Source organism: Emydura macquarii, unplaced genomic scaffold, assembly GCF_026122565.2.
Source record: "Emydura macquarii macquarii isolate MOO-44397 ecotype Brisbane River unplaced genomic scaffold, CSIRO-AGI_Emac_v2 contig_1644, whole genome shotgun sequence".
NCBI lineage: Eukaryota > Metazoa > Chordata > Testudines > Chelidae > Emydura > Emydura macquarii.
Genome location: NW_027131781.1, coordinates 3961333 through 3974142, shown reverse-complemented (window position 1 = coordinate 3974142; position 12810 = coordinate 3961333). Strand labels below are relative to the sequence as shown.

Below are 12810 nucleotides of genomic sequence, written 5' to 3'. Positions count from 1 at the left end.
CAGTGACACATGGCAAGTAGAAGAGAACAAAATTAAAAACCCCACAACAGATGGTAACCAAGAAGCAGGGACCTCATAATGCTAATGGGCATTGTTGCATCCCTTATGGCTCATTAAAGGGACTTGTGCAAGAAAAAAAAAATTAAACTTGTGTCCTTTTATGATCTATTAAGAAGGCCTAAAACTTTTCCTCACCAAAACAAAAACAAGTTTTCCCCCATTTATTTTTACATTCAAAATTTAGATCTCATCTACTCTGTTATTGCTGGAAGATTCTCTGGTTAAGTGGGGTGCTAGCAGTGTTCATAGAATCATAGGATTGGAAGGGACCTTGCAAGATCATCTAGTCCAGTCCCTTGAACTTATGGCAGGACCAAACATTCTTGTTGCCAACTTCTGCGATATCTGGTGTTCCTCTGAAAGCCCCAACTCCTGGAGTCGGGGGATTACAAGGAAATCTTAGTTTTCATTTAAAACAAAAAAAAAAACGTGCTACCCTTCATGGTTGCAGAGACACACTTGAAAATGTGACCTGAACTGCACCCTAAACGCCACCAAAACCGAAGGTAACTAAAAGGAACCCCAAACGCGTTATTTAAATCATCCCTTTTTTAAAAGCCAAGCTCCTGGTTTTCCGAGCCTGGACTCAGGATTTTTGAGGGCTTGGCAATTACTGCTGGTGAAATTACAAGGCCGGAGAAGTGACTCCTAATTCGGGGTGTGTGTGTGTGTGATGCTGGAGAAGTGACTCCTCATTCAGATAAGGTGTGTGTGTGTGTGATGCTGGAGAAGTGACTCCTGATTCAGATAAGGTGTGTGTGATGCTGGAGAAGTGACTCCTGATTCAGATGGGGTGTGTGTGTGTGTGTGATGCAGGAGAAGTGACTCCTGATTCAGATGGGGTGTGTGTGTGTGTGTGATGCAGGAGAAGTGACTCCTGATTCAGATGGGGTGTGTGTGTGATGCTGGAGAAGTGACTCCTGATTCAGATGGTGTGTGTGTGTGTGTGATGCCGGAGAAGTGACTCCTGATTCAGATGGGGTGTGTGTGTGTGTGTGTGATGCAGGAGAAGTGACTCCTGATTCAGATGGGGTGTGTGTGTGATGCAGGAGAAGTGACTCCTGATTCAGATGGGGGGTGTGTGGGGGGGGAGGGGATTTATTTCTATTCCCTTTGTCTAGGCTGGTTGCTCTCCGCAGCCTGCAGCAGGGTGAGGCCTGGAAAAGTCCTCACAGGAGGGGGCGGGGTGGTCCAGTGCTGCGGGGAGTAAGGCTGCTGGAAAGCCATGGACCAGCGCTGGGGAAGCCATCATGGGTGCCAGGGGGCAGGGCTCCGGGACGGGGCCGATCCGAATGGGGGAGCCAGCCTGGCTCCCTCCAAGCAGCGCCAGGCCCAGGCCCCGCCCCCCCGGAACGGTTCTGCTCGGGTCGCGGTTTCCCGGCCGGCTCGGATTCCCAGGAGGACTCGGCGACTTCCGGTTTTTTGCTTCCGGCCGGAATCTCGGCGGCCTAGAGGAGCGCGAGCGGCCCAGGACATCCCGAGGGAGTAACGGCCGCTCTCGGCTCCTGCGGGGACCCGTAGCTGGGAGGGTGCCCTGTCGCGTTCTCGGAGTCCCTGCCCCTCTCCCAGCAAGGCCCCTCGGGGCACCCGTAGTGAGGTAGGGGCGTCCCCGCCTCTCGGCTTTCTCCTGCTTCCCTGCCCTCCACCAAGGCCCCTCCGGGCACCCGTAGCAAGAGGGGTGCCACCCCCCCCCGGCCTCCCTGGGAGCCAGTCGTAGCAAGGGGGGTTCCCGCCCCCCGCCTCCCCCAGGGGAGCTTCACTGGGGGGGCCCTTGCCCCCCATCCCGCGGGGCCCTGGGGGGGCAGTGAGGCAGGGCGGAGGGACTCAGGGCTGGGGTAGGGCGGTGGGCCCCACAGGAGTGGGGGCCGGGAGAGGCTGGGGAACGTGGGCCTGCCAGGGCGTCCTTGGGGCGCTGAGCGGCCGTGGGGACTCGGGGGGTCACCCTGCGCGGTGGCTGAGCCTGAGAGGGCCAGCCGGGCTCTGGTCAGGGCCTGCCCGCATGTGCCCCCCGCCCTGGACCGATCCAAGACGGAGGAGGAGGAAGAGACTACCCAGGCCTTGGCACCGGCTGCGGCTGGCAGGCCTGGAGCTGGCGGCGGCGGCGGTGGCAGCAGGAGGAGAAGCTGGGAGGAGGAGAAGGCCATGGAAGGCCTGGCTGGCTACGTGTACAAGGCGGCCAGCGAAGGCAGAGTGCTGACCCTGGCTGCCCTGCTGCTCAACCGCTCCGAGAATGACATCCGGTACTTGCTGAGCTACGTCAGCCAGCAGGGCGGTCAGCGCTCCACGCCCCTTATCATCGCAGCCCGTAACGGTCACGCCAAGGTGGTGCGCTTGCTGCTCGAACATTACCGGGTGCAGACCCATCAGACTGGCACGGTCCGCTTCGACGGGTATGTACGCAGTGCTGCTGTCTCGTACCTCTTCCTCTGTCCAAGGAGAATTGATTGCAAAGATGGGACAAAAATCGAGCTATCTCAGAAACATATGCTGAAAGATCTTGCTCACCAGACGCTGGGCTGGTCTACACTACCCAGTTAGGTTATCTTAACTACATCATTGAGGCCTGTACACCGTAATTAAGTCAATGTAAGTCCCATTGCAGACACTGATCGATGGAAGAATTTTTCTGTCAACCTTGCTACCAACTCTCAGAGAGGTGGATTTACTACAGCAATGGAAGAACCCTTTCCGTCACTGTAGTATCTACATAAGAACGGCCAGACTGGGTCAGACCAGTGGTCCATCTAGCCCAGTGTCCTGTCTTCCAACAGTGGCCAATGCCAGATGCTTCTGAGGGAATGAATAGAAAAGGTAATCATCAAGTGCTCCATGCCGTTGACATCCCAGCCCCTGGCAAACAGCAATTCCTGCCTATCCTGGCTAATAGCCACTGATGGACCTATTCTCCATGAATTTATCTAGTTCTTTTTTGAACCCATTATAGTCTTGGCCTTCACAGCATCCTCTGGCAAGGAGTTCCACAGGTTGACTGTGTGTTATATGAATACTTCCTTTTCATTTTAAACCTGCTGCCTATTAATTTCATTTGGTGATCCCTAGTTTTTGTGTTATGAGATGGAGTAAATAATACTTTCTTATTTACTTTTTCCACACCAGTCATGATTTTATAGACATCATGTCCCCCCCTTTTCAAAAATCATGTCGACTGTTCCCCAACAAATATTAATCTATGTGTCTAGAAATTCTGTTTTTTACTATATTTTCAACCAATTTGCCTGTAATTGCCGGGATCACTTCTGGAAGCTTTTTAAAAAATTGTCATCACATTAGCTGTCCTCCAGTCATCTGGTACAGAATCTGATTTAAATGAAAGGTTACATACCACAGTTAATAGTTCTGCAATTTCAATTTGAGTTCCTTCAGAACTCTTGGGTGGATACCATCTGGTCCTGTTCCAGAGGGGTAGCCGTGTTAGTCTGTATACAGCAAAAACAGAGTCCTGTAGCACCTTAAAGACTAACAAATTTCTGCTGGCATAAGCTTTCGTGGGTTGCAACCGCTTCGTCTAGTCCTGGTGACATTACTGTTTAGTTTTATCAGTTTGCTCCAAAACGTCCTCTAAGGACACCTCAATCTGGGACAGTTCCTCAGATTTGTCACCTGAAAAGATTAGCTCAGTTTTGGGAATCTCTCTTACATCCTCAGCCAATGCAAAGAATTCATTTAGTTTCTCCGCTATAGAGTGCTCCTTTAGCATCTCGATCGTCCAGTGGCCCCATTGGTTGTTTAGCAAGCTTCCTGCTTCTGATGTACTTGCTGTTACTTTTTGAGTCTTTGCCTAGCTGTTCTTCAGATTCTTTTTTTGGCCTTCCTAATCATATTTTTACACTTCACTTGCTGGAGTTTATGCTCCTTTCTATTTTCCCCAATAGGCTTTAACCTCCACTTTTTAAAGGATGCCTTTTTGCCTCTATCTGCTTCTTTTACTTTGTTGTTTAGCCACAGTGGCACTTTTTTGGTCTTCTTACTCTGTTTTTTGATTTGGGGTATACATTTAAATTGAACCTCTATTATGGTGTCTTTAAAAAGTTTCCATGCTGCTTTTAGGGATTTCACTTTTGACACTGAAACTTTTAATTTCTGTTTAAGTAACTCACTCATTTTTGTGTAGTTACAGTGGCACAGTTGTGTAGCATTTCTAGTGTGGACATATCCTAGCATGACTCCATGGGGGACACACGGCACCTTCCTACCAGGTTCGGAATAGTAGCTGGAACCTAACTAGAATCTTTCTCTCCTTCCCCCCCGACGGTTGGGAAAGCCATGAGCTGCAGCAGTTGTACAAGAGCTGTGTGCAGACTCAGGGAGCATCATTTTCTCAGTTCACGTTTGCAAGTCTATCTTCCCAACTACAAAGGCAAAACATGTAATTCTTTGGTTAAAAAAATAGAAAACAAAACGTGTACAGAATCTAATAGGCTAGCCACAACTCCCTCACTTGAACTTACTGAGAAAGCTTCCCCTTCACCATGGGCAAGTGGCCTTTTTTTCAGGATGTACCAAAATGTATTATTCTGTGACATCACTGTACCATGGGTCACATGGAGCTTTCGGACATGCCCTCAGAGAGGGTAGGTGTGGACTGCAGAGCTTGAGCCACATGCTTGTGTCTAGCCACCCTCCTTTTCAGATGCTCTAGATATAATTTATAACCCCTCTGGTTCCAGATGAGGTAGACATGATAAGGATGCCTCCCTAAATTACAGCACGAAATGGTATTACTGTTTTGTGTAGTGCGTTTCATCCCAAAGCTCTTTATAAGCTATTATATAAACCAAACAGGAGACATCACTTCCTCCAGCACTAAAATGCAGCCTTCTCTGAAGGGGGTGCTCAACAGCACACAACAGTTTAGGACAGGAAGGGAAGAAGAAAAGTATACTATTCAGCTGAAACTGCATGAGGAGTTTAAGGGGAGAGAGTGTAATCACATGAGCTAGGATTTAGCTAGGCCACTGGGGTTAATATTTCTCTTCTTGGAAGCTGTGACAGGATCACAGTATGAGGTGCAGCTGCATTTGTAATATGCTATAGGTCCCTTCTCAGCCCAAATGTAATTAGTTGGTTCATGAACCTCTCATACAGGGATTCTGTGGGGCAGAAATCTTTTAAAACTGCTTTGAAAGCCTCCAGTGAAAGCACAGATTCCCCTTTTAACAGTTAGAGTGGGCAAGATAAAAGGCATGAGAGGTGGGTTTTTTGGCCTCCTTGATATCTAGATTTTAATGAAGTTTTATTTCTAATTAGGAAAGTCAGATTTGATTTGACGATGGTAATTAGGTTACTCTAGTTCTTGCTGGGGCCACAAGGGTTTCGTTTTGAGCTAGGGAGCATTCTGGACAAGGATGTATAAGGAGCTCTAGCTCCCACAAACTCAGTTCTTGCCTTTTATCAGCCATTGTACTCTTCCCTCGTTAGGAATACAGAGTACCCATATGACTTAGACTGGTAGAGCTGTAGACTTTACAGCAGCACACCAACAAGCTAAGTGCATACAGACTGCAGGTGCAAAAGAAACTTTTTTCAAAAGTAAGCTAAAATTCTTAGCTGCTATGCTGCCTGGTTTGTGAGAAACTACCTTACCTGACCCTAGATTCTCTGCGTTTCAAAGCTCATCAGAGGAGTATCATGGTTGCTCTGATACGTTGTTAAAGTGGATTATTTAAACATGTTTATGCAGTTATAGCTATGTGTTCAATCATATTTGTAAGTGGATTTGCTTTGTGTAGTGTGGACAGAGCTATTGTGTGAGGCCTCTTTCTACATGAATGTTAGTTCCTCAGCTTTTTAGGACTGTAGCACTGACATAACTATTTTGGTTTAGCACAAAGCGAATGCCATACGCTGAAATGTTACTAGATTACTAATAGCACTTGCAATCCGCCAAGGTTACCTCTCCAGAATGTGTTGTTTCTGTGCTCGTGAGTGGACCGTCCTTTCTTCACCTCTGTTACCGTCCTTGTTTTTAAAACCTCTTGTTGCAATGCTGTTTTAACGTGTTCCAACACGTCTGCACCCATAAACAGCTCTTAAGCTGAAATCTCTTGCCCAACCACATCCATAAAGCTAAAATTGCCTTAAAGCAAATTCAGGCTTTACAGGTTTGCTTTCTTTATGCTGCCTGTGTGAAAAGGAAGAGCTTATTTCAGGTACAGAAAGAGAGGAGGAGAGAGAGAGAGAGAACATACTGGGTACCCATTGCTGACTTACATCTGGCTGTCAATTGATGGCCTGTAGTTACTATATCTATGTATCTCCCAGCCCAGGAGAGGCGCTAAGAGTAATTCATCTGTATGGTGCTGAGGGAGAGAGACTGGATCCAGGAATGTTTGTTTTTAATCATTCTTTCAAAAGAAAAGAAGAGGTGTGTGGAGTGGTTTTTGTCCTGTTTTTTGAGGTGGGAGAGGGGCTCCTGCTCCCAGTCAGTGTTAGGAAGGGCTGTTATCCCACTCTGCTGTTGGAGGGAGGAGTCTCTTCTTCCCTACATCACTGCGTGCTTATGGGATGGTGACTCTTCTGCCTGCTAGGCCCTTTCACTTCTTTCTGGCACAGGTTCAGGGATACGTCATTTTGGTGCACCGCCTGTTTAAACTTCCTTCCCTGTCTGTCTGTTAGCCCAGGAGGAATTCGTGCCTTAGTCCCTGAGGATATCCAGGCTGGGGCGAGGGAGTGTGCTGTACTTTCACCGTTCGTGCTCATTGTATTTCCCATCATTTTTGTGAGCCTGATTGCCACAGTTGTGCTAGGGAGTCTGTAATGTGCCTCTAGTCTCTGCCTGGAAGAAGGCTGGGCTCATAACACCCACTTGTCCACTCTCCAAATTCTTGTTTCGTGTATGTGTGTCCCTGGTGCACCAATAAAGCATCTTCTGTTCATGAAAAAAACGTTTGGTCTTAGGGCCAGAGTCTGAAATCCTTCCTCACATCTTATTACAAAAGTAGCCCCAGTGATTTCAGAGTAGCTGTTTGTGGAGTAGGAACTGCTCATGCTGAGTAAGGATCTCAGAATCTCGGCCTAAGAACTGTCTTTAGACCGAAACTCTTAAGCTTGTCCTGTTGGGTGTCATCTGAACACCTGAGCCTGCAAATGCACAGGTGAGTATTCTCACAAAGATACTTACATGTGTTTGCAGCATAATGATTACATTATGTTAGTGTTTTATTATTCAGTTTTAACTCTAGAAAATGCCTGAGCACGTCTACACCTTGAAATAAAAGATGGTTTTGTCCTTTCACCACGGTTTGGTCTCTCAGTGAAATCTGAGATACTGTTTGGATCCATATTGCTGCGATATAAACAGCTCCTGTTTCCACATTCAAGTGCCAGTCTAATGGCGTAGTGAAGTGGAGAAAACATCCGACTTTATCTTTTTGTCTGAATTTTGTTCTCCTTTTGTAATTCTGTACTCTATAAGTTCTTCCGTTACCGAATGTCAGTTTATCACAGAAGGAAGTAAAAAGACAATAATTCTCCTGTTTCTACTTCTGCTTCCTGGGACCTGGGTGGGCCAGTGGACTAGAGCACTAGGGTGAAATTTGCAAAGCAACATAGGTGATTCCATTAATATTAATGGAAATCATGTAGCTAAATCCCTGGCACTGCTTTGAAAATTTCAATCCCTAATTTTTTTTTCTTCTGGACATCTGTGTACTTGCTAATTGCCTTATTTTGTCTTGGCTCTGCTGCTAAACATCTTCAAATAGAAAACAGGATGGCTATAAAATATCTGCCTGTATTGAATATAAACTTGGAATATTGGTAACATGCTTCTTGCAGACAACTCAGATCTCTTAAAAAGTGCGGCAGTTTCACTGTTTGTTTTCTGTCTTTGCATCTGTAGTTATGTCATTGATGGAGCCACAGCTCTCTGGTGTGCAGCAGGAGCCGGACACTTTGAAGTTGTCAAACTGCTCGTGAGTCATGGAGCCAACGTGAACCACACTACAGTGACCAATTCAACTCCCCTGCGGGCTGCGTGCTTTGATGGCAGGCTGGACATCGTGAAATACCTGGTAGAAAATAATGCTAACATCAGTATTGCCAACAAGTATGACAACACTTGCCTTATGATTGCAGCGTACAAGGGGCACACAGACGTGGTGAGATACCTCTTAGAACAACATGCTGATCCCAACGCCAAGGCACACTGCGGCGCCACCGCTTTGCACTTTGCAGCCGAAGCTGGCCATTTGCAGATTGTTAGAGAGCTGGTCAAGTGGAAATCGGTAATGACGGTGAATGGGCACGGAATGACGCCGTTAAAAGTAGCTGCGGAGAGCTGTAAGGCAGATGTTGTTGAACTTCTTCTCGCTCACGCGGACTGTGACAGAAAAAGTAGAATTGAAGCTTTGGAGCTCCTGGGCGCCTCGTTTGCAAACGACAGAGAAAATTATGATATAATGAAGACGTATCACTATTTATATTTAGCCATGCTGGAGAGGTACAGAGACAGTGAGAACATCATTGAGAAAGAGGTTCTTCCACACATCGAAGCTTATGGAAACAGAACTGAATGCAGAACGCCTCAGGAATTAGAATCTATTAGGCAAGACAGAGATGCCCTCCACATGGAAGGCCTCATAGTGCGCGAGCGAATTTTGGGCTTGGACAATATAGATGTTTCGCATCCTATTATTTACCGGGGCGCTGTTTATGCAGATAACATGGAGTTTGAACAGTGCATCAAGCTGTGGCTTCATGCATTGCATTTAAGGCAGAAAGGGAATAGGAATACCCATAAGGATCTCTTGAGATTTGCTCAGGTCTTCTCTCAGATGATACACTTGAATGAGCCTGTCAAAGCCAAGGACATAGAAAGTGTTTTGAGATGTAGTGTCTTGGAAATAGAGCAAGGAATGTCCAGGATTAAAAACAACCAAGACGCTGACATCCACACAGCCATGGACAACTACGAATGCAATATTTTTACCTTCTTGTATTTGGTGTGCATCTCAACCAAGACTCAGTGCAGTGAGGAAGAGCAGTCTAGAATCAACAAGCAGATTTACAACTTGATTAATCTTGATCCCAGAACTCGGGATGGGTCTAGTTTGCTGCATCATGCTGTCAACTCCAGTACGCCTGTAGATGACTTCCACACAAACGACGTCTGCAGCTTTCCAAATGCACTTGTCACCAAACTGCTGTTAGACTGCGGTGCTGAAGTGAATGCTGTGGACAATGAAGGAAACAGCGCACTTCACATCATTGTCCAGTACAACAGACCCATCAGTGATTTTTTGACGTTGCATTCGATTATCATTAGTCTGGTGGAGGCTGGTGCTCATGCAGACATGACAAATAAGCAGAAGAAGACTCCTCTTGATAAAAGTACAACTGGGGTGTCTGAAATACTCCTTAAAACTCAAATGAAGCTGAGCCTCAAGTGCCTGGCTGCCCGTGCAGTACGGATCTATAACATCAGCTACCAAAACCAGATCCCCAGAACTTTGGAAGAATTTGTGGAGTTTCACTAGGCTACATGAAATCTTTCAAGGTGGTGCTACTCAGAGAAGACTTAAGTCACAGACAATAGAATACCTGTGCATAGATTAGTTTTCTCCACTTTTGTTTTTTTCTTCTTTGCATTCAGTTTCAGCCTCAGTTCTTAAACAGATCTTGGAAAAAGCCACATTTCTTGGATGTAACTACAATCTGGTGTCTGAAACGTTGGTCACTCTTTTTTGATTAAAAATAAATTGCTTCATTATCTTTTTTTAAAAAACAAAATGCAAACAAACACCAAATGTAAGGAGCACAAAATAGTGTTTGAAATATACATGTGCATTCATGAATTACAGCTGAGAATGCTTTAAACAGCCATTTACAAAGATGTTTATGTTAAAAGCCTTTGTCACCATATTACCTCTGCAGCAGATTTGCAGATTTAAAATCTTGGGACTAGGAAGGGAAAAAAAGAATGTGAAAATATTTTGTAGTTGGTGATAAGTCCTAATATACAGAGCAATCCAGGCCTCTCATATCTCACCGTCTTTTTATGCCTTTCAGTTAACACTTGAAGTGGCCAGTAAAATTTTTAACTGTTCCTATTCTTTTTTTGAAATGTAAGCAGCAGTTATCGACAGCTGTAGGAGCATGAGACACTCTATTAGGAAATACAGGTTTAAATTCAACTGTATGAATGTGCTGAGATAGTAATAGTTGAATAATCATGTTCTTCATTTATACTATTTTATAACTTGCACATCTGTCCAAATGAATCTAAATCAATCCGTTTTCTTTTTATGCAACCACGTCACTCATTTATAAATATGCATGGATACCTAGAAAATGGATAGGGTATGTGTGTGTGTTTTCATGTCCCCTAATATTTCAAATAGCTTTTAAATTTTTTGTTGTTTTAAAGGTTAACATGCAACATTTTAAAACTGCACTCCAGAATTCCAAATACTGTATCTTCCTAATGGAGCAATCTTTCAGCAAAGGGTCCCCTTAGCCCAAGTGTCTTCCTTTAAGTGTGATGATGATCAGAACCAATTTTCCAATAAGCATGGAATTTGTCTCCCTGAATCGAAGTCTAGGTTTTTCATAATTTTTATTCCTTTCATTGTGAAAACTTCCAGTAAAACTGATTTAAAAAAAAATCATCATATCAATAAAATGTTCTTTTATGATGAGAAATAATTGACTGTATAATAGCTGTTACTTGAGAAGGTACTTCTCCTTGGCAGAAGTTACAGCAGTAAAATGTCACTTGTTTTCACAGGCTACTGAAAATTCTGTTTATTATTTTAAATACGGCTTTTTAACTGTCAGACGATGAAATAATGTTCTGTATTTTTTTAAACAATCTGAGTAGAACTTCAGGCAAGATCTGGGCACACATGTTTCTATTTGTATTACAAATAAATAAATACTGAATGTGAAATAGTTTGTAATTCTAATTTTTGTCTTGTACTAAACAGAACAAAGCTGCTCAGATTGCTGCTGTGAATATAGACTTGTGTGTCTTGTAAAGAAAAAAGCTTTAGAACCATCACCTCTTTAATTTGCAAGTATCTCAATCTGCCAGAGTGGAAACAAAATCCTCAGATGAGAAATGTGTTTGTTTGTAATTTGTTTCTCTCGTAGGTTGAATGATCGTGTGAAAAACTGAAAATTGCAATTCAACATTTCAGGAAAGATGACAAAGCCAAACTCAATCACCCAGGGCCTTAAAACAAGTGCAACACCTCAGAACCTTTCACAAAATAGTTGGAAGGCGTTAGGGTTCCTGTACATTTGTACTTAGCATGTCTTCCTCTTCCCATCTGAAATGTACCAACAACCTGAAGTTTCAAATAATCCTAGATTTCTATTTTGCTAAGATTTTATTATGAAGATTTCTAGCCTGGCTGTTAGACACCCACAGAGGGTTTTAATTCACTGTGGGCAGAAAGCTTTTAAAGCTAATATGTTTGAGTCGGATCTCACAAGGTGACACATGTCCTCAAGCCTCCTGAAGCCAATGGTTTCTCACCACCTTGTGGGATCACGTCCCTTGTAGCTAAAGCTTCAAGACCTTCCTTGCTGGAGAACATGAAGGACAAATACCAGATGCATTATATTTTGGTGGTAAAGTTGCTAGTGGCTGATATATTTTAACACCAACTAAAATAAGCAGATAGGTGAATCTGTGTGCATGTTGGGAAAAAGAACTCATCTTTTGCTATACTGTGCCACATACATCAGATAAGTTATTTGGACATTTTGCTGCACCTCTACACATTTGTAATGTGTATAATTAATGTAATAATAAAAATAAAGAGTTTGTGAAACCAGTTGACTTGGGGAGAAAGAAGATTGAACAGTGATTCTATACTAATTGTGTGTGTGATACTGCTGGCAAAATAGCTAGGCGGTAGATAGCAGCTGAATGCATTATGAATTGCTTGAAAGTAAGCAGTTACAATTTGTGTACTGTTAATTAAGACAGCACATCCTTGCACTATTTTCCTCAGGATGTGATTCTGACGTGTAAAATAATCTACATGATGTATTTTTGTGAAATATCTGTATAAAACCATTCTTGGAACAAATACATGCCTGAGATTTCTGTAGATGATATTAAGTAAGTTAAAGGAAACTCCTCCACAAACATTTCTCCTGTTTAATAGAAAAAAAAAATTACCCCAAATGTTCTGGTGGAAAGGGCGGTGTTCTTGTATCTCAATTCCCAATTTGTGTTCTGCTAATTTCCACCTTTGGTTCCATTGCATCCTATTCTAGGGTCCTTGACCCCTGACTGCAGAGAAAATATGCCATTATCCAACAGCAGTAATACTATTTAGCATTTATATAGCTCATGTGGCTCTCCAAGCGTTGTATAAAAAGGAGTAAGCGTTGTTAGTCATATTTTATAGACTTGGGAATTGATGCCCAGCGTTTAAATCCTTTGAAATCAATTCAATGATTCCTATTGACGTCAACGGGCTTTGGGTAAGGCACAATGCCCAAGATCTAACACAGCAAGTCTGTGGTAGAGTTCTTGACTCCTGTTGCCATACTCCGTTCACAGGACAGTCCTTTTGGTTGCAGCCCCAGGTCTTGGTCATGGCCATGTGAAGAGCTGACTGATTTCCACTAACGTTGCCTTCAGAGGGATCTGAAAGCTCTTACCACCTTGCACAATCAGATCCACTTAGCTTCACGTTAGAGCAGCTGGCTTGGCTGGAGATGTCTTTGGTGGAGAGAGTTACCTGGTTTGCCATCATGGCTTTGCTCTTGTTA

At 44.1% G+C, this 12810-nt stretch overlaps 1 protein-coding gene across 1 annotated transcript; it reads left to right on the top strand.

The window, feature by feature from the left end:
- Window positions 1-1965: 1965 nt before the first annotated feature.
- Window positions 1966-10971, top strand: FEM1B (fem-1 homolog B). The gene is made up of 2 exons (XM_067555506.1): window positions 1966-2450; window positions 7922-10971. The coding sequence occupies exons 1-2, from the start codon at window positions 2203-2205 to the stop codon at window positions 9555-9557; spliced, it is 1884 nt and encodes a 627-aa protein (XP_067411607.1). The 5' UTR covers window positions 1966-2202; the 3' UTR covers window positions 9558-10971.
- The last annotated feature ends 1839 nt before the right edge of the window (window positions 10972-12810 follow it).

Bases quoted from the DNA above. Each gene is read 5' to 3' on its own strand.
- FEM1B (XM_067555506.1), top strand. From the start codon at position 2,203: ATGGAAGGCCTGGCTGGCTACGTGTACAAGGCGGCCAGCGAAGGCAGA. The intron at 2,451-7,921 runs GTATGTACGCAG...TTGCATCTGTAG, and splicing joins GGCACGGTCCGCTTCGACGG to TTATGTCATTGATGGAGCCA.